This window comes from Parasteatoda tepidariorum, chromosome 9 (assembly GCF_043381705.1).
Source record: "Parasteatoda tepidariorum isolate YZ-2023 chromosome 9, CAS_Ptep_4.0, whole genome shotgun sequence".
Taxonomy (NCBI): Eukaryota; Metazoa; Arthropoda; class Arachnida; order Araneae; family Theridiidae; genus Parasteatoda; species Parasteatoda tepidariorum.
In genome coordinates, this window is record NC_092212.1 from 86,034,023 (window position 1) to 86,057,545 (window position 23,523).

The following is a 23,523-nucleotide window of genomic DNA, read 5'->3' on the forward strand; positions in this document are numbered from 1 at the left end:
AAAAAAAAAGCGGAAACTGGACTAATCCTTGAAGTTGAGTAGAGGAAAATGTGAGGAAGGGAAGAATTTTTTTCCCCGTTTACCCAGAGAAACGTCATTTCTTCCGCGACCTTGAAGATTTTAGATCTTTATTCTCTTTTAGGTCGTTAAACTCAAAGGAGTGGCATGATGATTTCGTTTGCTGTTTGATTTACGAGGGGGTGGGGAAAATGCATTGCACATGCATATCAGTGAACAGAAGATGAAAGAGAAAAATATATTTATCTATTTGACATCGATTAATAAAAATAAAATGTTTTTCTTTTGAATAAATTCTGATTCCTTGGAAGTGCGGTATCATTCGCAAGTTTTTCTTGATGTGGAATCACACCTGCTTTAATTAAAAATCGCGTTTTTATTTTAAAAAAAATAAGCACCTTTTTTTACCCCTCCTGAAATCTCCTGAATTCTTGTTAGGGAAACTCCTGAATGTTAATTTTGCTAGGTTGGCACGTCTGAGTATTATTTAAGTATGTTCAGCTGTTTTTCCAGCAATTGAAACTAATAAATATAGTTAGTCCAATATAGCTCACACAAGAGCACAGTAATTGTTGTTTCCTCTTAATATATTGCGTATAACATGTACAGGGAAAACGCAGGGAATTTTTTTTCCAGATTTGAGTGGCAACCCTGTAATATCGATAATCGATTTTGGTATTTAAAAGTTGCGTGCTGTGATTCGTATTCACGCAAATTTAAAATTATGCATCATGATTCGTATTTATGCGATTTAAAAATTCAATATTGAAAATTTTTTTCCTTCTTTTTTAAGCCCAAATATATCACGATTCATATTCACACCATTTTAAAATCCAATATTGTGATTCATGTTAGAAGTAAGTTTAATACTTGAATTAGTTATTATAAAGGTGTGCTATTCTTTATTAGTAAGTAATTGAATCAAAACTGTTGGCTCAAAAAATTATATTAAATATTAAATGTGCGGTTTATAAATTGATATTTTTATATCAATATTTTATGTTTTGATATTTTGTTTTTCGCATTGTGTCCTAATTTCCCTTGATTAACTTATCATACTTTGTGTTCCTATTTTTGTATTGAACAAGTTTGCAGCTATGGCCGTAGTCAGTGAGCAGGTGAATGATCACATTGATCAGAAGTGTGCAACATTGAACCTCGTTAAACTGTTATCATCATCAAAGTTCTTACAGTGTATTTGAATAAAAACAAAAAATCCGATTTAAATAACAAAAAATCACGAACCCTGCTTTGCGAACAGGTCTACAAAACGGGTGAGCTTTCTCTTTACAAAGCGGGGGTGTAAATCAAATTTGTGATGACATGTCTATGGATCATCTTCAGGGATGTCTTATAGACTGGCAAAGAAAGTGAATCATTACTACAAAATAGGGATGATACAACACTTTTTTTATTCCGAAATGAGAACAGAAAGAAAACATGAGAAATGAAAAAGAAAAGTATATGTAGAAATAATTCTGAAGAAAAAAATAAAAAAATTGCTTTTGTATTTTTTAAGCTTTTTATTGCTTCAACTCTTGCTTTACTGTCTTTTAAATCAATAGATATGAAGATGCAAAGTATAACAGTTTTAGTTATGCCTATCATTTCAATTAATGTTATTAGACTCCTTTTTTAAATTTATTGTGTTTTTGTCAGAGAATATAGTAACTTTGTTAAGTCATGAAAAATTCTTGGAATTAGTCGTGGAAAGTCATGAATCGGAAAATCTAAAATGTAGCAAATACCCTGTTTATATGCATATTTTTTACTTCGCTAAATGTAAGTACTTTTATTATTTCCAATTTTGAATTACAGGATTATGCATGATGTATCAAAAAATGTCTTTAGTAAGATGTGCGTTATCCTAAGTAGGCAGGTGTCAATAACTGATTTATAATTGCAGGTTGGAAGTTTCGATCCTTATAGTGATGATCCCAGGCTTGCAGTGAAAAAGATCCTCCTGTGTGTCCATAGCAAGACGCTTGTAGTTGCTGGAACAGCTGGACAGATAGTGTTTTTTGAACTGAAAGAAGAATCCACAGAACAAGAGCTTGAAGTATTCTTATAATATTCTATTATCAAGGGTCTGTCCAGGGTAAATTTACTACCTTTTAGCGGTACTTTAACAAATTCAAGTTTAGAAAAAGCGGTAGTTTTAACAATATACTTTTAGAGAATCAAGTTCTCATGCGAACCCCGTTCTCGTTGCAATCTATGAAAATGCTGTCTTTTACGCCAGCTTTCTTTTACGAAAAGGTAGCAAGTGTTTGGACAGATAGCTCTTTGTGGTAAGTTTAACAGGTCGTTTACGCCATATCAAAGCGAGCTTTTTTTAAGATGAAACGACGATGGTCTCCTTCTATAAACTTTACAGGAAGTCATACATTATTCTAACCATTCGAACAATATCTTACCATTGTGAATTTATTCATACAGACCTATATTTTTTATGAAATATTTTTCTCTGTGAAACTTTTTTCTGTATCAACTAGTCGAAAATGTTCTCTTAATAAAAATAATTTTTAGTGATAGTGCTGTCAAATGCATGTTTTTATTAAATTCAAGTTTTAACTCAACCATGGACAATGATTTTTATGGATTTTTAAATTTGGATACATTTTTAAGGCCAAAATTTTACAATACTGAAATTATTTTTTCTTATTTGAGGAAAAATATATAAAAATTTACCAGTCCTAAATAATTTTTATTTGTAGTGACTATTTTTGAAAATATTTTCTTGCGTTTATTTTTTAATATAATTTTCACAAAATAGGTTCCTCTCTAAAAAAAATCTAGACAGACCCCTGATAATGTGCATTGAATGCTCTAAACTTTACAACATGCATTTAACATTAAATGGTTAATTTTAGGCATTTTCTGTGAACATTGTGAGTGACAGAGACAACTTTGTGTGGAAGGGTCATGACCAGTTGTCCTTGAAGACAGGAAATCTTAAATTTGAACCTGGATTTGTGCCCTTCTGCATTGAGCAGCTCACTCCTCCTGCAGCTGTAACTGCCATATCAGTTCACACAGAATGGGGCCTGTAAGTATCATGAAAATACTCTCTTCCAATAAATTTTTCTTTTTGCCACAGGCTACTAAAATGCTACTATTTTCTTTTTTTTTGCCTGAAAAGGCAAAAAAGCAACTATTTTCAGGAATTGGGAGATTTTTTTTACTCTTGGCGAAGTTTTTTTCGCAAAAATAAATGTTACTTTTCAGAATGTTAATAAAAGTAAGCAAACATTTATACAATCATTTATGTCCAAAGAGCCAAAAATTTAAATTTCCATCGGATTTAATAAAGTACTTCTCTCTGAGTTCTAAAGTTGTTCTCTCTGAGGGGTAGTTTTGTTATTTTTAATTGTTTTTTCCTTCTATTAGCATTCATATTTTATTGTAATTCGACTTTTATTTAGGTACCTATTTTCTAATATGTATACCTTTTTATATTTTTACAAAACTTTCTTTTAATTGGAGCATAGTTAGGACGGGCGATAAATCGATGTATCACGAGATATTGATTTAACGCAATGTATCACGAGATATTGATTTAACGCATATATCAATAGGCAGATGTAGTGACTTCCGTTTTAGGCGATGCATCAGAAATCTGATTTAAGCTGCTGGAATTAGATTACAATTGCGGTTTAACAATTTAATATGCCAGGATCCGTGACTAGGATAATGCTGTTACCGCACTAACGAAGTCTATTTTGATTTCGTCTAGCTGCAGAGATGTAGATAGCGTTTTGCTATTAAGATGTTAGTTTCGTGATGTTGAGTGAGGAAGAGCAAATTGAATCGGAACTCCCGGTTTCGTGCAAGGATCAGCTTTGTAATATATAACGCAATGCATAGTTTCTTTATGTCCATTCTTGTCTTTGGGATTTTGCGTTTTTTGAAGATTATTTTCAAATGGGACTTAAGTCATTTTGCAATTGCTGTGCATTTTATTTCGTCGGAAATAATTGTCTGGTTTCATGTAAATTATTTTCAGTGAGACTTTTGCAGCGATCATTTTGTTCTGCATTATTTCATACCATTTTTTCTGTCTGGGCTTAACGATTCTTGTCAATTATTTTTAGTAGTCCTACTGTTACTTTGCGATTGCTGCACAATCGCTGTTATCTTAAATTTTCGTTCTGAACTCAATAGATCAAATCATCGATTTTTTTCAATTATTGTTTTTTATTTTAAGCGATACAATTTAATAGGGGTATTTTGTATTTAACTTTGTTATAAAAAGTTAGTTTTTTTAAATGTATTAAATGTAGTTAAGTATAATAATTTGATTGTTTTTCAACCAATAAATGCTCAGTCGTTTTTAATTATAAAAAATTAAAACAAAACTTACCTTTATTTAATTTGCTTTTATTTTTAAGAAAATGAAAAAAAAGTTTAAAAAAATTTTGGCTATTAGTTAAAACAAATTTTTTTTTTAATCAAATAAAAAGTTTAGTAATGTTTTGACGTTTTTAATAATTTAACATTAGTACTTTAAGTATTTTTTTAAAAATTTTTATTAATTAAAATTCTTTCAATACTTGTTTGTTTTATAATTTGTTTGATAGTTAGTCAGTATCATTTTTAAACAGATATATCTTTAGTCAATTTTATTTTCAAAAATGAAAATAATTATAGATAAGTAAAAATATTTTTACATTTATTAAGTACAGAATTTGACCATTAGTTAATACTACTTTTTATTATTTTAAATAAGTAAATCGAAAAGGGTCTAATGATGTTTCAAAAGCATGTTGTTTTTTTAAACAAATAATAAATTTTTTTTTTCTAAAGTGAACATTTCTTTGGTTTGTTTTCCACTTTCTTTTTTTTTCTTTTAATTTTTAATGCATGTATGTGAAATAATTTGTTACGCTATTAATTATTTTTAAACATGAAAAAAAATGAAATAAAGCTTGGGTTTGCTTTTACTTTGACTTCTTTATTTAATTGAAAGAAATTAAGCAATGATATTGATGTCATAGTAGAATGTGTTTAGAATTAATATTTTCTTTTGTACTAAGTTTATTCCTTTTTATTTATTTTTGATTGATTTAAAGATTTCCCATAGGTAATTTTTGAACATATGCTAAATTGCGATACGTCACTATATCGTGATGTTTAACTGACGATGTATCACAATTTAAAATTTCTGACATCACCCAGTTCTAATAATAGTATTTGACAATTATGCTATAATTTTAGTCATTTTTGATAAATTTTTGTTCCTGTTCAGGCAACTATTTTCATAGTTTTAGGCAACAATTTTCATGCTTGAGGCTACTAAAAGCAACTATTTTTGTTCATTTTTTACTGTGGCAACCCTAGGAGTTCTTTAATTTTAAACTATGTTTAACTTGCTGAAAATAATTTTTATCATTGTACTGCTATTATTCTATTGCTGCTGGGATAGACTGGTTGGTAAGGCAATGGGGCCCACGTCCAAGAGTTCATGAGTTCGATCCCGGTCAAAAACTCTGTATGGTGACTGATGCATGTTAAATCTGTCGAGTCGCAAAGCCCGTGTTACAAATCAATACCTCTGGGGGTACTGATCCAGGAGTTTCTTTGTCTTCTGGATTGTTTCAAAATTACAAGGCTACGGAGTTGAATATTAGTAGCCGCAAACCCGAAATGGGGTCGGCTGTTCAACGATGGATATAATATAATATAAAAATAACTCTTAACTTAACCTGCAAAAAAGTAAACAAATTTATGTATTAACAAATTTAGTGCCGTGGCAACTAAATTGCTTGGTGCTAAACAATTTTTTACTCATGAAACAGTGTTATATTTTACAAAGTGCGTAGCATTTTTAAAAAGTGCTTAAAGGTGCTTATTTATGATTTTTGTTTTTTCTTTGGGTGTTTTTAAAGTGCTTAATTTTCCCTTTTCCAATATGAGATTTTTCCTTTATCTTGTTGATTTTTGCCTAGAATTATGCAAAAAGACATAGTTCAAATTGTTCTATTCAACATTTTCACTATTAATTCAACCCTAAATCTATATCTACGTACCCTCGGTCATAGCGTATGACAATTCTTATCGTTTTATATGTTTGATGTGGATCTGCATGTGCGTAAACTGAGCTGGATTCAGTGGGAGGGGTTTTTGCCTCCTCATGTGCATTTCTGCTGCATTTATAACAGATTCTCAATTTCAGACTTCATTTTCCGCCTTTGAAATCTAAACGAAAAATCTCGAATTTGTGCTGATTTTGGGGAACAACTAAATATTGTCATTTTTTCCCCCTAATAGTGATCGAAAATTTTATTTTGCTTGTTAATTTCATCGTTGGTGACGCGCTATCGTGTTCGGCACTCCTAAGCTAGCTGGTCAAAATGGAAAAAAATAGGTGAAACTTAAAAAAAAAAACACAAAAGCAAATAAAATTCTTTTGCAATGATTATTATGTGATTAGTTTAAATTTAAACAAGTTAAAAATTTAATATGGTACTTGAAAGTTGAAAATTCACACCTGTTTTAAAAAATAACTAATTTCATATTTTAGTTTATACAGAATTTTCAAATCTGTTACATTATCCAATAATCCTTTTAATAAAAATCATTATTATAACATAAGCTCATGGTGTAAAAAAATTGATACTGCGGGACAAGCATATATCACATTCTCTAAGGATTTAACCGTTTTGTTGTAAGTGTTGTATTTAGACAGCATCCACAGGATCCCCCTTACGTACGACCACCCTATATAGACATTCCTAGTGTAATACTATTTGGAAACCACATCCATCTTCTTCAAACTACCACTGACTAATACATCATTGGATTAATCTACCTAGAACTTTTTTCTCCCATGAAAAACTTAAATATGCGGATTTGTCTCCCATTCACGATTGGTATAGGACCAGTAAGCCGGGATAATCGTAGATTCTTCCATGCGACCGAAAAACCAATTCAAGCCTTTCACGCCTTGCCAGTGAATATCTAAAATGTCTTCCTTTTTCTCGCGGCATAAAAATCCTACCCTCTTTACCCAAAATGCCACCAACATCGGGCTTCAGCTGAACATATTTATAGCTGCTCGGGACTTCTTCGGGAAGAAATTTACACTTCTCTTCTCCTTGTATCTGATTTTTTACTAGTCAACAGATTACAGATTAACATAACAAAAACAACATATAACAACAACATAACGCAACAACATATTGGATTAATACCATTATAAGTATATCAGGGATGAGATTTTTACGCTTTTTAGCGGATTTCCGCGTTTTTCACTTTCATCTCTTGAATTTCAGCCTTTTTTTTTAAATCAAAAATTCAGATTTCCTAAAAATTTCACTTTTTTTTTTTAATAAGTATTCCGCTTTTTCAGAAAATTCACCAATTTTCAAAGAGAAACAGAAAATTCAAACTACATAGCTACCAATCCTTTCTCATTTTTACTTATTTTAGCTATTTTCTCCCCTTTTACACGCAGCAGATAAGATTTTCCGAATTTTTACCCGCCCTCCAGATAAATCCGATTTTTGTAGCTCAAACGACGCTGCTTCTGACAAACCTTTTAGAGGTCCCAAGCCTGGAATCTGCTAATATCTCGATTCTTATTCATACGATTTTAATATCAAACATAGATTTTCATATTTGCGTGTTGCGATTCTTATTCATGCGATTTGAATTTTGTACGCTACGATTCTTATTTACGAGATTTAAAAATCCGATATTGTGATTCGTATTTACGCCTTTTTAAAAACCTATGTAGCGATTCGTATTCACTTAAGTTTAAAATTCAATGTCTTGATTTGCTCATGCGGTTTATAATATCAAACATCGATTTTCGTATTTATACGTGATTTTAAAATAAGGCATTGGGATTCGCATTCACGCACTCTAAAAATTATGCATCATAATTCTTATTTATGCAATCTAAAAATTACGCATTATGATTCGTATTTACGCTATCTAAAAATTATGAATCGTGATTTGTATTTACTCGTTTTAAAAATTCTAGATCCCAGTTTGTATTTTCTCATTTTCAAAATCGTATATCTAGTTTCCTATTCATGTGATTTCAAAATCCATAATTGTTATTCATATTCACGCAATTTTAAGATCAACTATCGTGATGCTTGTAAGAAGTAATTTTTTAAAATTAGTTACTATAAAGGTGACTGTTTTTCTAACGACGATTATTAGTATATGTAAGTGTTACAACATCAGAGAAACTGGAAGGGAATATATTCAAAACTTACATTCTGTGCTTGCAAAGAAGAAAAAATAGGATTTGTCACAAGATGTTTGAAGATGGACTAACGACTGAATATAGCAAACATAAAAGATATAGCAAACAAAAGCAATCACGTATAAAGGAATTTAATTAATGAATTTTTTTTTGGAAAAAGAGTTAATTAACTCATCATCAAAATTTTATTTATAATTGCTGTTATTTATGCTATAAAATGCAAAATTCTTATCAAATGAAAAACAATTATCTAAACAGTTGCTGACTGTCATGTAATTTTTCAAACTGAAATAGCAATTTTTTTATGTTAAGGAGATACAATATATTTCTACTTCACTGTTATTGATATGTTTCAGAGGGCTCTAGTTAGATTAGACTATAATATGAACATAATGATTCGGTCCATTGTTAAAGTTTTTTTTTCCAATATAATTTAAAAAGTAATATTACTGATATATTTGCTATAAATCACATAACAGTATTTATTAAAAGAAATGAAATATTAATGTATATTCTCAGTAGTTTTAATTTGCTAAACCAGGTAGTTTTTCAAGTAATAATTGTCTCTTATGTGAACTGAGGAAAAATATAATTTCCAGCTTTATTTTTTCAATTGGTAATTTTTATTTTCACTAAATGTTAAGTATCACTGTAATCATTTATATAATAATAGATTAGTACACAATTGTATGTCAACACATTATTTATTTCCTTAAACTGTCTGGAATTTATTATTAAAGGGTTGCGCTTGAGTAAAATTTACTACCGTGGAAATTCAGCTCTTTTGCCTTTTGGCTAATCTCATCCCTGGTATATTATAAATGTGTTTAATTTGTAACGAATTTCTTCTACGTTTTGTATTTCAAGGTGAATTATTACTTGGGTACAAAAGTAAAATATAATACAAATTTGAACGCTCAATATGCATACTTCGTGGCTGAAGCACCATATAGGGAGCATCCGGTATCCTATAAGATCAACAATGATTTGAGTTAGGGGTAAAAAATATTCTTGAGTGTGCCCCTTGGCGAAATTGGCAACTTACGTTTGGCACCATTTCTGTTTGCGCGGAACACCGTGGTAACAGGAATGGCTGCCAAAATATAATGATATTTAAATAAAACATTGGAAAATTTCATCAAAACATCGGCCAAAACTTTGTAAAATTGCAATGGACCCGATATGAGCAAAATTAATAAACCCAATAAAATGCATTTCGAATGGAAACAAAAATTAATGAAGTAAGCATAGAAAGAAAAGGAAAGAAAACAACTCACTTCTTTAAGCGTGAATATCCTCAGATTTTGGCGCACCGAATTATCTAATAGCAGTTAGATACTGTCTAAATTTATCATGAATAGAATCTGTGTACCTCCATCGCCACGTAAATTTGACGAACTACAAATCAAAAATGGGGTCTGTGGTACCGGACTGGCGATGACATTTTTTTCTAAAGTCCCTTTTTATGGCTATCCACATACCTTCGATCTTATTGACCTGAAGAAAAGGTAACCTTAACAGCCGGTATCCAACTTAGAACTAAGGAACCTCTGAAATCACATATACCGTTGAACATTTAAAAATAACGCTGAAATCTAAACCAATCAGAATCATGATTGGGTTTCATCATCGCCCAGCTTGGTGATCAACCGCGATTACAACTGCGTGAGAATCAAGGGGCACCCTCAAATATAGTTAACCCGAGTTAGACTCTGCCATGTGTGCTTCGAATACTGAGATTAATCTCCGGCTAATGCCCTATAGTAATTTGTTAAATAATATTTCTTCCTCGCTTTATATAAGTTTATATTATTGTTTGTATTAAAATTGCTTTATATAAGTTTATAATGCTGATAACAAGGACCTCTGACATATTACAATCCTATTATATTCTCTCTATGTGATGTTGGTGCAGAAAAATTGCCAGCTAATCTCCAGGAAAACGATTTTAATTTTGTTCGTGAAGCGAGCAAAAATGTATTTGCGTAGTAGTTTTCGGGGGTTGGCGAGCAGGGGGCGGAGCCCTCTAGTATATATATATGTATGTGTGTATATAAATATATATATAAATAAGAGACTTATTGAATCTATGGTAAATTGCATGTTTTATATTTCGTGAGAATAAAAATGACAGCTCATATCCCCAGACATCCCCCAGATTCCCAGACATTTATGAATTTATCATTATGAGGAAAGTAATGAATTTATTGAACACTATACTTTGACGGGTTAAATTTATTTTTAAAAAGTTTTTTTTTCCCTGTGGGATTTCATCCTGGTTCACAGACACCAATGAGCTGGCAGCGTAATAATATATTGTAATTTTGCTCTCAATTATTTATGAAGTGAATAATTTTTGTTGCAGTGTGGCTGCTGGTACTGCTCATGGATTTGCTTTGTTTGATTATATTCAGAAGAAGTCAGTGATGTCTAAATGTACTTTAAATCCTAATGGTGAGCTTCTTTTTTAAAATTTTTTATTTTGTTTTCTCTGAAATGCATCTAGTGTCTTTACAGGGTTCCTTAAAAGTCCTTAAAAACTGCTTAATTTTTAATATGAGCCCTTAAAAGTACTTAATTTTGGTGCAAGGTTTTTAAAAGTCCTTAATTTTTCAGTATCATTATAGTTGATAGGAATGATTTTTCAGTTGAATATTTTAAAATAAAAAGTCGTTCATATATCATCTAAAATTCAACTCTGCATTAAGGGTAGAGCTTTATAGGGGGATGTGTGTGAGAGGGAAAAAAAAAGCATGTCCTTTTTTTAATAATATTCTGCCTAGACTGATACTCTATGAGGAGAATGAAGCTGTAGCGTATCTACCACTACAAAATTACAACTGCATTTCACTAGTATATAAGACATGTTAACTCGACTCTATGTCGGGGTACCTTTTCATAGATGAAGGTTGACATGGTCTGTAACTACTCTCCCCACAAAGCATTCTAAAAGAAAAAGAATAGTGTGTAGACCAGGGTAATACTGCACATGGAAGAGATAGTGTTTTATTTGGGGTAATGTACCAGATAGAAGACCCACACTACCTTTCAAAATCGACTGAATTCACGAAATTCAGTGCTAGTAATAATGAATCTGCTTATAGGAATTAAGTAAAAGACTAAGAAAAGTAGTATCAGAAAAAATTTTGAACTAGAATCCATAACTAAAACTATTTCCAAAAATCTTGAATTAAATAAATTTGTAATATTTCAATGTGTATAAGTGACTGTAAATTTACAGAAAGCATAAAATTATTTTTGAAATTCATGATTGTACTAAAAATTTACCAGATTTGTAAGAAACAGGGTTTGAAAAATCCCTGCCCACCTAGATTTTTCATCCAAAACCTGGGGTTTATTGGGTTTTTGATGAAAACCAAGTTTTATTTTTCAAAAATACTAATTTTTTTTTCTTCCTGAGTACTAAATAAGAAAGCATGATTTGTTTCTAACAAGAAAGTTAAATATTTGGTAACTATTTATAATTTGTTTTATTGCAATGTAAATTTTTTTTAAAGTTTTAGATTGTTAGGTTATTATTTTTATTTCTTAAGGATAAGCAGATTGTTGCATAAAAATTTAAATCTACTCAACCAAAAGATCCTTAGATTTTAATAGTCATCCCTGTGTCAGAATGTTTTAGGGTTTTCTGTGACAAACCCCTATATACTTTTAATTATAACAAATATGCATGTTACTAATTTAAAGTAACAAAAACGTGAACATAAAAAGAAGAAAAATCTTGAACTGAATATGTAATGATTCCCCCTTCTTTTTTTGTAAGTCTTCATCGACCGTAAAAACAGAAAATAGTGAGAAATTATGCAAATTGAACTCCATAATAAGTGGGTTACGTGTTTTCATTTCAAGATTCAGATTTTAAAAACTGTGTGGAAATCAATAGCAATAACTGCTAAAAAAATTGAAACAAAATTTTCTGCAGAAAAACAAAATTTTTACTTCATAATTCTCTAATGAGAATAGAAAAGTTTTTCCACTTCCCTGCCCAACAATAGCATCTTTTGAATATAATTCTGAAGAAAAGATTAAATCTTTCGAAACTTTCTGCAGAAAAGAAAATTTATGTAGCAGTGTCGCCACGATTCTGTCATTTTATTCAGTTAACGTTGCAACTTAATGTACTGTTTAATTTTAGTTCAAATTTTTGGTTGCAGTAAAATTATTTCATGTTTTTTGCCAAAGTGTACACTAGTTACATCAAACTAAGTTAATTCCTAATAACTGGTTTGACTGGAAAAGATTTTCTTTTAGTTCATCAAAGTAATAACACATTTGCTGGTCTAGTAGGGAAATATAGAAACTTGTTGAAATAATTTCTTCAATGTTTTAGACAAATTTCTTTATTTACTTTTTTTTTTAATATGCATAAAAAAATTTGCAAATCTTAATTTCTGCACAATTTTACTATTCAATTTTAATGAAATCATTAAAAATGGAATACAGATTAGTTTCATACATAAACTTCTACAATCTGAATGACATTAACTTTTAACAATCTAAAAATTATATCAGTGCTTACATAGTAAATTGTTTTTTCTTTTTTTATTTATTGATAAGGTAAATAATTTGCACTGTCAATGGAGGCGTATGTATATTCTGTGATTAAAAAATTATACTACAGTCGGACCTCTATTTAACGAAGTCGCTAAATCCCGAAAAAAAAGTTCGTTATATGGAAAATTCGTTAAATAGAAAATCATCTTTCGAAATACTTACACAACGTAGAATAGGTTTTAAATTCACGGATACTAGAAATAATTAAAATTGCAATTGATACATCTTTATCTTGTAAATTATTATCAATTAATTATTTTATAAATCTTACCCATAATAGAAATCTGCAATGAAAGTAAGAATAGAACAAAACATTATCCAGTGTGTTATACTATCATGCTACATATATTTTTCCCTGAATAAAAATGCTAAATTTTTATATATTAAAATTATTGCTGCATTTATTATAAATGTAATTTTAAACATAAATTTTCACATGCATTCTTAATTTTAATTACTATTGATAAAGTCTGTTAATTTTGTCTGAGTTTTTTGTTTGTAAAAGTGTTTTTTTCTCATAATATGTCTCGCATTTTTGTAATGCACCAAAAATTCCTTCAGGCGTATTCTCCTCAAACTGCAATCCACGTCGAATTGTTTCAAATGATTTTAACATTTCATCATATGAAGGTTTGCTAATTTCTTCATTATTTCCGTCTTCGTCTTCCTCACAATTTATAGCTGTATTGTTTTTATTTTTCACAAAGTCCAAAATATCTGATTCAGTTAATGTTTCGGTGGTTTCAGCTTCAGAAGCAATAGAAAGAAAATCATTTATCCGTACATCATTAATTTCGTGGTTTTCTCTTAGCTGTACCCACATTTTTTTAAGTTCCTCTAAAGGAATATCATCCTCGTCCTCACTTTCCAAATTCTCAGCATTGACAAAGAATCCAGCTTTAGCAAAACTGTTACGAATGGTACGATCTGTAACATCATAGTTCCATGCTTTGGAAATTTTTGTTATGCTTTCTCGCAAATTGATCTTTGGCATTGATTGCTTATATTCAAGCGCAGCGATAACTTTTCATACCATTCTTTTGCGGTAGTGCAGTTTAAAGTTTTGAATCCCCCCTTGATCCATTGGTTGTAGCTTCGATGTAGTGTTTGGAGGCAAGTAAAAAACTGAAATGTTTTTCAGTTTTTTGTTGATATCCTTCGGGTGGGCAGGGCAATTGTCGAAAATTAGAGCAATTTTGCGATGCTCTACAATCATAAGTTTGTCCAACTTTTGAATCCATTTTTCACAAATGTCGGCCGTCATCCGTGATTTTTTGTTGAATTCATAATCAACCTCCAAAGATTTTGTGCTCTTAATACATCTTGGAGTTTTGCTCTTTCCGATAATTAAGGGCTTTAATTTTTGATTGCCAGTCATATTTGCCCCTCGCATGATAGTTATTCTTGCTTTGCTGTGTTTTCCTCCAAAGCATTTTTCATTTTTAAATGTTAGGGTCTTTTGAGGCAAACATTGAAAAAATAAAGCTGTCTCATCAGCATTAAAAATGTTTTCTGGCTTATTATTTTTTAAAATTTTATTAAGAGTCTCTGCAATCCAACTTTCACAGTCCTTATCACTGACGTCATTACTTTCACCAGACATAACTTTTCCTACAATTCCTTGTTTTCTTTTAAACTCAAGCCATCCACTACTTCCTCGAAATTCATCGTGTCCCAATGCCTTTGCAAATTGCATTGCTTTCTCGGTTATTAAAGGTCCAGAGATCGGCATGTTTTTATCTCGCATTTGTGTATCCACTTCAAAACTGCCTCATTCACATCTTCATAGACACATGTTTTCAAACGTTTTGAACAAGGACTTGGTAAATCATTGTTTTCAATCTTATCACGGTTTCTTATTATCGTTGATAAGCTGCTTGAAGGAATACCAAATTTTGATGCAATATCTTTTTTTTTACACCTATCCACTTCTTAAAGAATAAAATTTTTTTCTTTAATAGTCAGGCACTTTCGCTTCGACATTTTGCAGCCGCAAGAAAAGCAACAAGCAGCACTCTGATCAGCAATCTAAAAACGAGGCGATTTCGAGAACGGGGCTCTACTGAGTGAACATTGAAAGTTTTTCTAGAAAGGAAGTGAACAGTGGGGGTGGGGATAATAGGACATGTCAATAAGGGACCAGGGACCACACACTTTGATGACCCATTCATTTTATCTTCTCTGCTTTCCTATTCAAGGAATTTGACCCTTTCCCCCCTTTTCTAGTGACGTTGCATTTCCTGTATAGAATGCAAACAAAAAGGGAAAGGAATTTTACTGCTTTCTCTAAAAGTTAAGGGGATGCGAAAATCAGTTCAAGGTCATTTCCCCCATGAAATGCGTTAACAAGTTAATAATTTTCTCAAATATTTTGGGGAATGGGGAAAGTAGATCTAAAAAAAAATTCGTTGAATATAAAATTCACTTCGCTATTTAGGAGTTATTTAACAAAGAAATTTCCAAAACGTTCTTGGTTCCACGAAAAAATTCGCAAAATAGAGAAATTCGTAAAATGGAAGTTCGTTAAATAGAAGTCCGACTGTATTTTTAAAGTCCTTAATTTTTCAAAAAAAGTCCTTAAAAGTGCTTAATTTTTGCTTTGTTGAAAGAGTGGGAACCCTCCTTTTATTCGCTTCTAGAAAACCGCTTGTCTCGCTATTTGAAATTACGACGATTGAGTTTTCGTTGAATCTGAGTAGATGAAGAGTTGGGGAAGGGATTCCTCTCGGTGTAGGGCCTAGAGGTGATTGTGCTGCTGAAAAAATCTGGATTTCCGGATTTTTCGCTAACCGCGATCCGGAAATTTCTGGAAATCCAAGGTCCAGAAGTTTCAAGAAATCATTGATCACATTTATAAATAATAATTCTTGTATATTTTATTTAAAAATATTAGAACTAGAATTTATATTTCATATCTTCTTCATTTGCAAATATTTTTTCTGGTAGAATAATAATGTGATTAGAGATAAAAGTAAACTTATACGTAATTATTTATTTAAATTATGCTGCATACAATTTATTTAGAATTTTCTGTTTTGAAAATATCAATGCTTTAAATTTATAAATGCATGAATTTTTTGAAATGCATCATTAATGATTTCACTCCAAAAAATTTTCAGGATTTTTGAGTTGGGCTCACAATTACCCCTGAGGGTCCCGCAGTAGACTGATCGTAAGACTCCAGTTGAACACTGTAGTCTAGCATCACTAACTGCGATCAGTGAGTGAACACTTTGATCAGCCTGTGTAAGAACCAAGGTTGTGCGGTCCTTGTTAAACTGTTCTACTGTAAAGTGCTCAACTTTGCACGCAGGTCGTCTGGCTAACGAAGCCTTCCCCTCTGCAAAGGATCGCATGTCTTCGGATCAGGGATGTTTCCCAGACAGTCGCCAATAGCCCGTTGTGCAGCTCTAGTACGACCTAAATAAAATATCTACTCACCTATCGTGAGTAGTTTGTGAATTAGTTACTCTAAAGATGTGATATATTTTTCACATATATGTTAGTTTAGAAAATTATGCTAAATATGAAAGATATATAAATTGATTTTTCACACTTGAAAGTTTCAGTGTTTTTCACTTTGTGTCACCATTGATATTGCTGAGAAAGCACCAACTTTAAGGAGTGAATGAAATATTATATTAAAGATGGCATTAAATAGAATTTTTTATCATTATCAAATATTATTAGAAATAGTTTTAGAAACCTATCTATTGTTTAGGAACTTCGCGTTATCCTCATTTAGAAATACAATAATCATCGAAAAATAATCCCTTCTTACATATTTTCCAACATTTCAGGTTTGTGAGAAATATTTTTTCTAGTGGTAGTGAAATGGAACAGAAATTTTAAATCAATAGAATTTTTATAAAACTAAGTTTTATAGTTCCTTTTGCCTTTTATGTATCTCTTTAAATTGTTTATATGTGATTGACAAAATATTGTTAGTTTATTAATATTTTGCTTAAACTTGAAAAACTATTTCCTGAAATTAGGAAAAGTACACATTAGTTGGATTCATGTTAATTTTTAACGGCCCTTAAAATAGCACCCAGAAATTCAACTTCTAAATTTTTTAGGTTATTCAAAAAATAGACTACCTATTTTCAATTAATCCACTTTTTTAAAAGTAAATATTGCTAATACGGTTATTGCCCAGACATGATTGAGCCGACACGGTGACATTGTCACAGAACGTTAGTTTTTGCAAAAAGATTTTTTTTTAATTTGGGAAAGGGAAAACTTTAGTTTTCCTTTCTGCATAATTTTTCGAAAAATGTTTTTTTATTTTTTTTTCTGCAGAATTTTTTTTAAAGATTTATTTCTTTTGTATCAGAGAGGAAAAAAGAAGTAATCGTGGTTTTTCTATTCTCATTTTGGATTGGAAAAAAAGTCAGTAATGGCTGGTTTCAGCTAGAATTTTAAATCAATATAATATAAATTAAAAGAATTCAGAAATCGCGAAAGTTTAAACGATAGTTCACTCTAGAAATGATGCTCTTTCATTTTTTTCTGTTATTTGAGTATCTTTTTTTTTATTATTTTATTTTTTAAAGATTCTTATTCGAGCGATTTCGCCGTCGATCTTTATTTTGGAGTTACTGTACAAACACCAACCGGGGACCCAACCGGAACATCTGCCCTTGCACCTCAGAGCCCAAAGGTCAAGAAAACTGAGGTGGGCACCTTGGCTCTCTATGGGCTGTAGTTTAGTAGCACAGATTTTACAATTTTTATTTTATGTACAAAATCTTAATTTATTGTCGTTTAATTTATTTATGAATTTTCATTTTTCCTAATACAAAATTCTAGAAAGCGCCTATATAATTGAATTAAAATAATATTACTTTTACAATTACAATTTTTATACTCTTTATTCTATACTTTCTTCTGTAAGCACAATGTTATTTTAAATAAGTAATTGTTAAGAATCTTAAAAAAATATTGATACTTGTCGCAGAAAGCCCGAAAAAATTCTGCCAGTGGGGGTTATTGTATAGAAATATCGCTTTCCTTCGAATGAATAACTGACCAGGGCGGCCACCCACCTGGAAAACCTTGAAGACCTGGAAAAGTCAGGGAAATTTAGATAAAAACCTGGAAAAATCAGGGAATTTTAAAGAGAAGCTGGAATTTTTTTATAGATTTTCTTAATTTAAATTATTTTATGATCCGTTATACCGACATTTTTAAACTGAAATTTATTGCCAAACAGTTGAAATATCAACTTAGCAATATTTTGCATGCATCAAAATTTACTCCATTAATCCCTGTTAAACTAGAATGCCACCTAAAACCCATAATTGCTAAATGAATGGAGAAACCTTTTTGGAGACAGTTTTGGAAAGGCAAAGAAAGTGGAGGTTGAAGAAGGAGTTAAGATATTTCCTTTTGTTTATAAAAGTAGCATTTGTTTCACTTCTAAACCGTGGGTTGAATCCATTTATCGCTTGTTCCGATGCTTTAAGTTTCTTTCTTTCTTCTGACTGTATGTTTAAGAATGTTTTAGTATTTTTAATTTCATAAAATTCACCCCAAATTGGTTGGTCATAATTTAATAGATTTTATGTTATACTCTTTTTCTAAAAGCTTTTGTACACCCATCCAAATCTGTGATTTTTTTTTTTCTCAGCAAAGCCAATCAAATCACATATTTTCTTACAATCACTAACAGCAATGTTTGTCAGCAAATCATACAATTTTTAATGCTAATTTGCTTGATTTCATTTTAACCTTTTATAACATATTTTACTTTTTAAAAAAAAGGTTCTTTTAAGGATTAACCATATGTTAACATGGTTATATTAACATTTTGTTGGTAAATATTTGATTTTTAATTCAAAATTAACTTTTGATTTAAAATTTGATTCACAATGTCCAATTCAAAATTTGACATTGTGTAGTAATAACAATGTCAAAGTTCGTTAATGTTACTCTTTTTCCAGAGATGATATTTCCTAAACTGTTTCTCCTTTTACCTTAAGAAGCTGGCAAAAATTAGGGAATGTATAGGAAACATGTTAAATGTTGTATAAACAGAGGATATAAATTTTTTTTATTCATATGTGTTTATTAGGAAAAAGGAGAATGAAACTGTTTTTTTTTTGTTCTGCACTGTGCAGGTTTCTAGTTATAAAAGCAAACAAAAAATTAACTAATCAAGCTAAAAAATCATTTAGCTACATATACAAATATGCCAAATCACTATTCATTACATCCCTAATGAAAATATATTAATACTTGCCAAATTTTTTTTTTTTTTTTTTTATTTTTTTATTTTTAATCGAATTAATGCAACCATTTGTTGCGGCTTGAGATAATGTATTCTTACATGAATTAGGTTTTCATGTATATTAAAAGATACTTTGTTTATAATATTCAAAAATTGTAAAATAAAAATAAAAAATGCAAAATAAAACAATCAAGCAAAAATAGAAAATAAAAATTCAAGGAAATACAGAATAAAACTCAAAATGTAATATATAAAGCGGGTAGCGAATTCAAATGTACTTACACTTACCGGCATTTCTTAAAAATGATTTAAAATGCTTTCTTAACAAGTTTGCCAGATTTCAAAATACAAAAGTAGAAGGCGTAAATAGAGGATGAAGAGAATCAACGAATTGCACGTTCTTACTGAAGTACAGAAAAGCGTTTGATTTGTTAGTTACCTTGAATTGGCCCGAATCTGTATGTGCGCAAGGTAATAATATTATGCTGGATAATTCAAAGTTTATAGTAAATAAGGTTGTTCCGCATCCTGCTTGCACTGACCACAGTGCTGACGTGAAATATCTCCAGTGGTAGACGGATCATGGATTAGAGTCACCTTGCCGTCAGGCTGACCGTGGGAGGTTCTCGTGGTCTTCCTCTCCATGTAACGCAAATGCGGGTTAGCTTCATCAAAAAGTCCTCCACGAAGGCAAATTTCTCCCAATACTCGATCTAGGAGTTCCCTTGTCTTCTGGATTGGGTTTAAAATTACAAGGCTACGGAGTTGAACATTAGTAGTCGTAAACCCATAAAATTGGGTCGGCTGTTCAACAACGGTTATAAAAAAATNAACAGAACGTCTCATACTATTAATTTATTATCACTCTTTCCCTGTACTGTAATATAAATAACCAGTAACATAGAAAAGTGTGATTTTCAGTATTAAAGTTTTGTTTCAGGAACTAAGAAAAATTTGTTTTTTCTGTTTTTCTTTTTTTAGGTATTTTTATTATGATTCAGCATTCTTTTTTAAAAATGAAGTTACTAACAAAATTTATTTTATAGCAAGTTTTTTTCTTCTAAAATTATGGATATGAGAAAAATTTAAATTGAGATTTTCGGCATAAGATTTCCATTTAAAAAATTAAGAACGTTTTCTATCTTTTTATTTTCTTTAAATAAAAAAAATCTTTTTTTAGACATTTTCCTTATAACGCAGTAATTTTTAATAGCATTTCTTCAATGTAAACACTTTTCCCTGACGTTTTGAAATGCTAGCCAAAGTTAAATTACAATTATTTTTTATATTTTACTGTTGACTTAATTCTTTTTTCTTTGCTTTTTCTGGTAATTGAAAATCTGAGATGTTCAGCTTTAAAATTTTTTTCAAAAAATTAAGATTGATTTTTATGTTCTCTGTTTCGCTTTTCAACATTTTCAAAAACGTTCTTGATTGGCCTTATTTTTTAGAGTTAATTTATGAATGCGTTTTTCCAGGAAATATTATTCTGAGCATTGAAATTTTAGTTTCAGTGTTGCTATGCTGCTAAAAGATTTTGCTATTGGGTCCCAAGTGTACGGCGTTCAGTCGATTTTTTTTCTTCTTTTTTTTGTCAAATATTTGGTTTTTGATCAAATCACAATTCATTACCACATTCGACCAAATCATATTCGTTGCGGAAATAAAAACGTTGAGGAAATAAAAACTAAGGAAAAATAGCTAGGATTTACGATAAAACTGTACTGAAATACCCTATCAAAAGGGATTATTTAATCGCGCGATTAACAATCACGTGTCGTAATAACATCTAGTTAAATAGCAGGATCGTCAAAATCTCGTGGAAAAGTATAGAAATAATTGGAAAAAAATATATTTATGCTGAACTCATCACGAATAAAGCGTGTCAAATGCATGATTTAAAATTTGCATGTCGTAATAGAACAATTGGAATTTTTTATAATACGTGGGAAGGCAGAGCAGTAACTGCCGAAAAAAATGGTTGAAAAAAAAATAAAGAATTGCAAAAAGAAGATAAAAAATCACTTAGATTTAAGATGAAATTGTCACAAATAAAGTGCACAAAAAGTGATTATTTAAATTTGCGATTTGAAACTCGCGTTGTAATAAAAATTCCGGGTTTTCGAAATCACGTAGAAAAGCGGAAATAACTGTTTTAAAAAAAATCATTATTTACGATAAAATCGGCTTAAACGTACATTTACTAAAGAATCTGTTAAAATTGATTGCGTCAAAACGTGATGACTTAAAAGTGCGATTAAAAATTGCCACTTTTTAAATTTTTTTTAATTGTGTTTAGAAGCTCTCGCAGGCTGCACTTCAACAGTCGAAAGGCGGCATTTGACCCGCGGGCCGCAGGTTGTGCACCCCTACACTAAACTTTTTTTATTCAATCAAAACAATATATTTTACTTGCTAAACATATTATTTTCTCCACATCCAACTTGTACCAAGACGTTAAGAAAAAAAAATGCTAAGTTAAAATAAATGTACTTTAATTATTTTTTAATATGATTTATTTAAAAAATATCATTTTAAATAAAATGCTTTACAATTTTGGTACTTTTGTTGTATCCATCCTTATACTTTATGAAGAAGAAAAACGAAGGAAACCTGAGGCTCATCGTAGCTTCCATAGTAAGAGACATTTCTCATTGTTTAGATCTGATCGCAACGAGTGATGCGGCCATGTCCAGAAAGAAATCTTTCAAGAAGTCCTTGAGACAGTCCTTTAGAAGACTGAGGAAAGGTCGATCTCAGAGGGGGAAGAGAGACAAGACACCCACCAGAGAGGAGGCTGCAAAAATGTAATTCCTTTTCTTTTTAGTTGCAGCATTTAATTATTTATGTTAATTTCACATTCAAATAAAGTAGACTATTTTTTTAATTTTTTTTTTTTTTAGAAAAGTAAACATATGCCACGCTAGTTTTAAGAGACTCAACATACTATTTGTTCTACTCTCTCAAAATAAATATAATTTCAGATTTTTTATTTAATATGACCTTTTCATAATAGTTCAATATTTATTAAGTAAACTAACATTCCATCTTACCAATGATAAAATAATTTTAAAGTTGTAATAAATGCCTCTTAACAATTTTGGACTCAATCACTTCAATGACATGAAAGAGAGGAACAAAAGTGCATTTTATGAATCCATTTGATAGTTTCATTGCAACAAGAGGTGTCATAAATCTATATTTTATTTATAGTTAGTATACAGTACTCTCTGAGCATCATATGTGTACATTCATATTAAATAATTTTTTGTTTTCATTTAGTAAATAATTTATTTACAAAATTACCTAATATTTATTTGAAATTTAAGCAGTTTTTTTAAATAAAATGTTCTAAATTTAAGAAACAGAGTTGTTTTTTGAAATAATATATCAATTGAAATGATTAAAAATGTAAGCGAATTTGTTTCTGTTATTTGTCCTGAACGACTAGTTGGCATTTAAACAGTTTAGACTAATTACCAAAGATTTGTATTTGATATTTATTTTTAAAAATGTAATTATTTAGAATTAATTTTTCAGTGTTAGGTATAATCTTGTATCTATTTACAATTTAAAAACTCCTTAAAAGTATTTTTTTTCAACGACAGCCTCCTATTTCTACACATTTATCATAGTAGGACCCTGGTTGAAAGATCGTGACTTAACGCAAATTTTAGATTCACAAATTATGAGTAGTTTTTTTTTTAAATTTTGCAAAAACAGGACCCTTGAAATATTTGGGCAGACCTTTGGATGCTCAATTCACTAGAAAAAGTATATGAATCTATCATTCTCCTGTCTTAGTTTGAAATTATTCATCACTGTACAAAAGAATATTTCAATCATAAAAATTTTGGCTAATATTTCTTCCCATTTAAAAAAAAATAAATGTATTTTTAATTTATTTTTTACACTTTCCCTAACTCTACTTCTGTGCAACTGCCTCATTTATTCTACCTTCATATTTGACCTTTATTTATTCTGTGCACTGCTCATGAACCTCAAATAAAATTTGTAGACTAAGATTTTATCAATCTGTTACAATTTTAGTCTATTTGTTTTAAATGTTTGTGTCATTTCCATTTTTGTAATGTTCATAATTCAATCTTTTATGATACAGTGAAATCTGTAAGTTGACCACTTGTGCTTAATATTTATGGTCAATTTATAAAGGGGGATTAATGTATATAATTTCATATACTGGTATGTCATATTTCGTATTGTGATAAAATGCAAATGAGGCTGATTTTTTATGAATACAGTGAACCTTCAAAGGACTGAAATTTTATTTCACTATAACAGGGTGTTCACTATATCCGTACTGCAAGAAGTTTTAACTCATTTCTCCGAACTGCTCCCTTTTATGACTCGTCATTTAAATAAATGACCCATAACAGGAAATACAAAAATGATTAAACAATATGTAATAACAAAAACTTATTTTTTATGACTCTTTGTCTTGCGTAAAAGAAATTTACGG

General features: G+C 30.3%; 1 protein-coding gene across 6 annotated transcripts in view; it reads left to right on the forward strand.

Moving 5' to 3' along the window:
- LOC107447257 (lethal(2) giant larvae protein homolog 1) overlaps positions 1-23,523 on the forward strand; it is a 103,171-nt gene that overhangs the window by 34,810 nt on the left and 44,838 nt on the right. For all 6 annotated transcript variants that reach the window (XM_071185547.1, XM_071185549.1, XM_071185551.1 and 3 more), the window contains 4 exons: positions 1,925-2,077; positions 2,892-3,067; positions 10,602-10,690; positions 21,706-21,850. In XM_071185547.1, the coding sequence (XP_071041648.1) occupies positions 1,925-2,077; positions 2,892-3,067; positions 10,602-10,690; positions 21,706-21,850 (563 nt within the window). The remainder of the gene's footprint in view (positions 1-1,924; positions 2,078-2,891; positions 3,068-10,601; positions 10,691-21,705; positions 21,851-23,523) is intronic.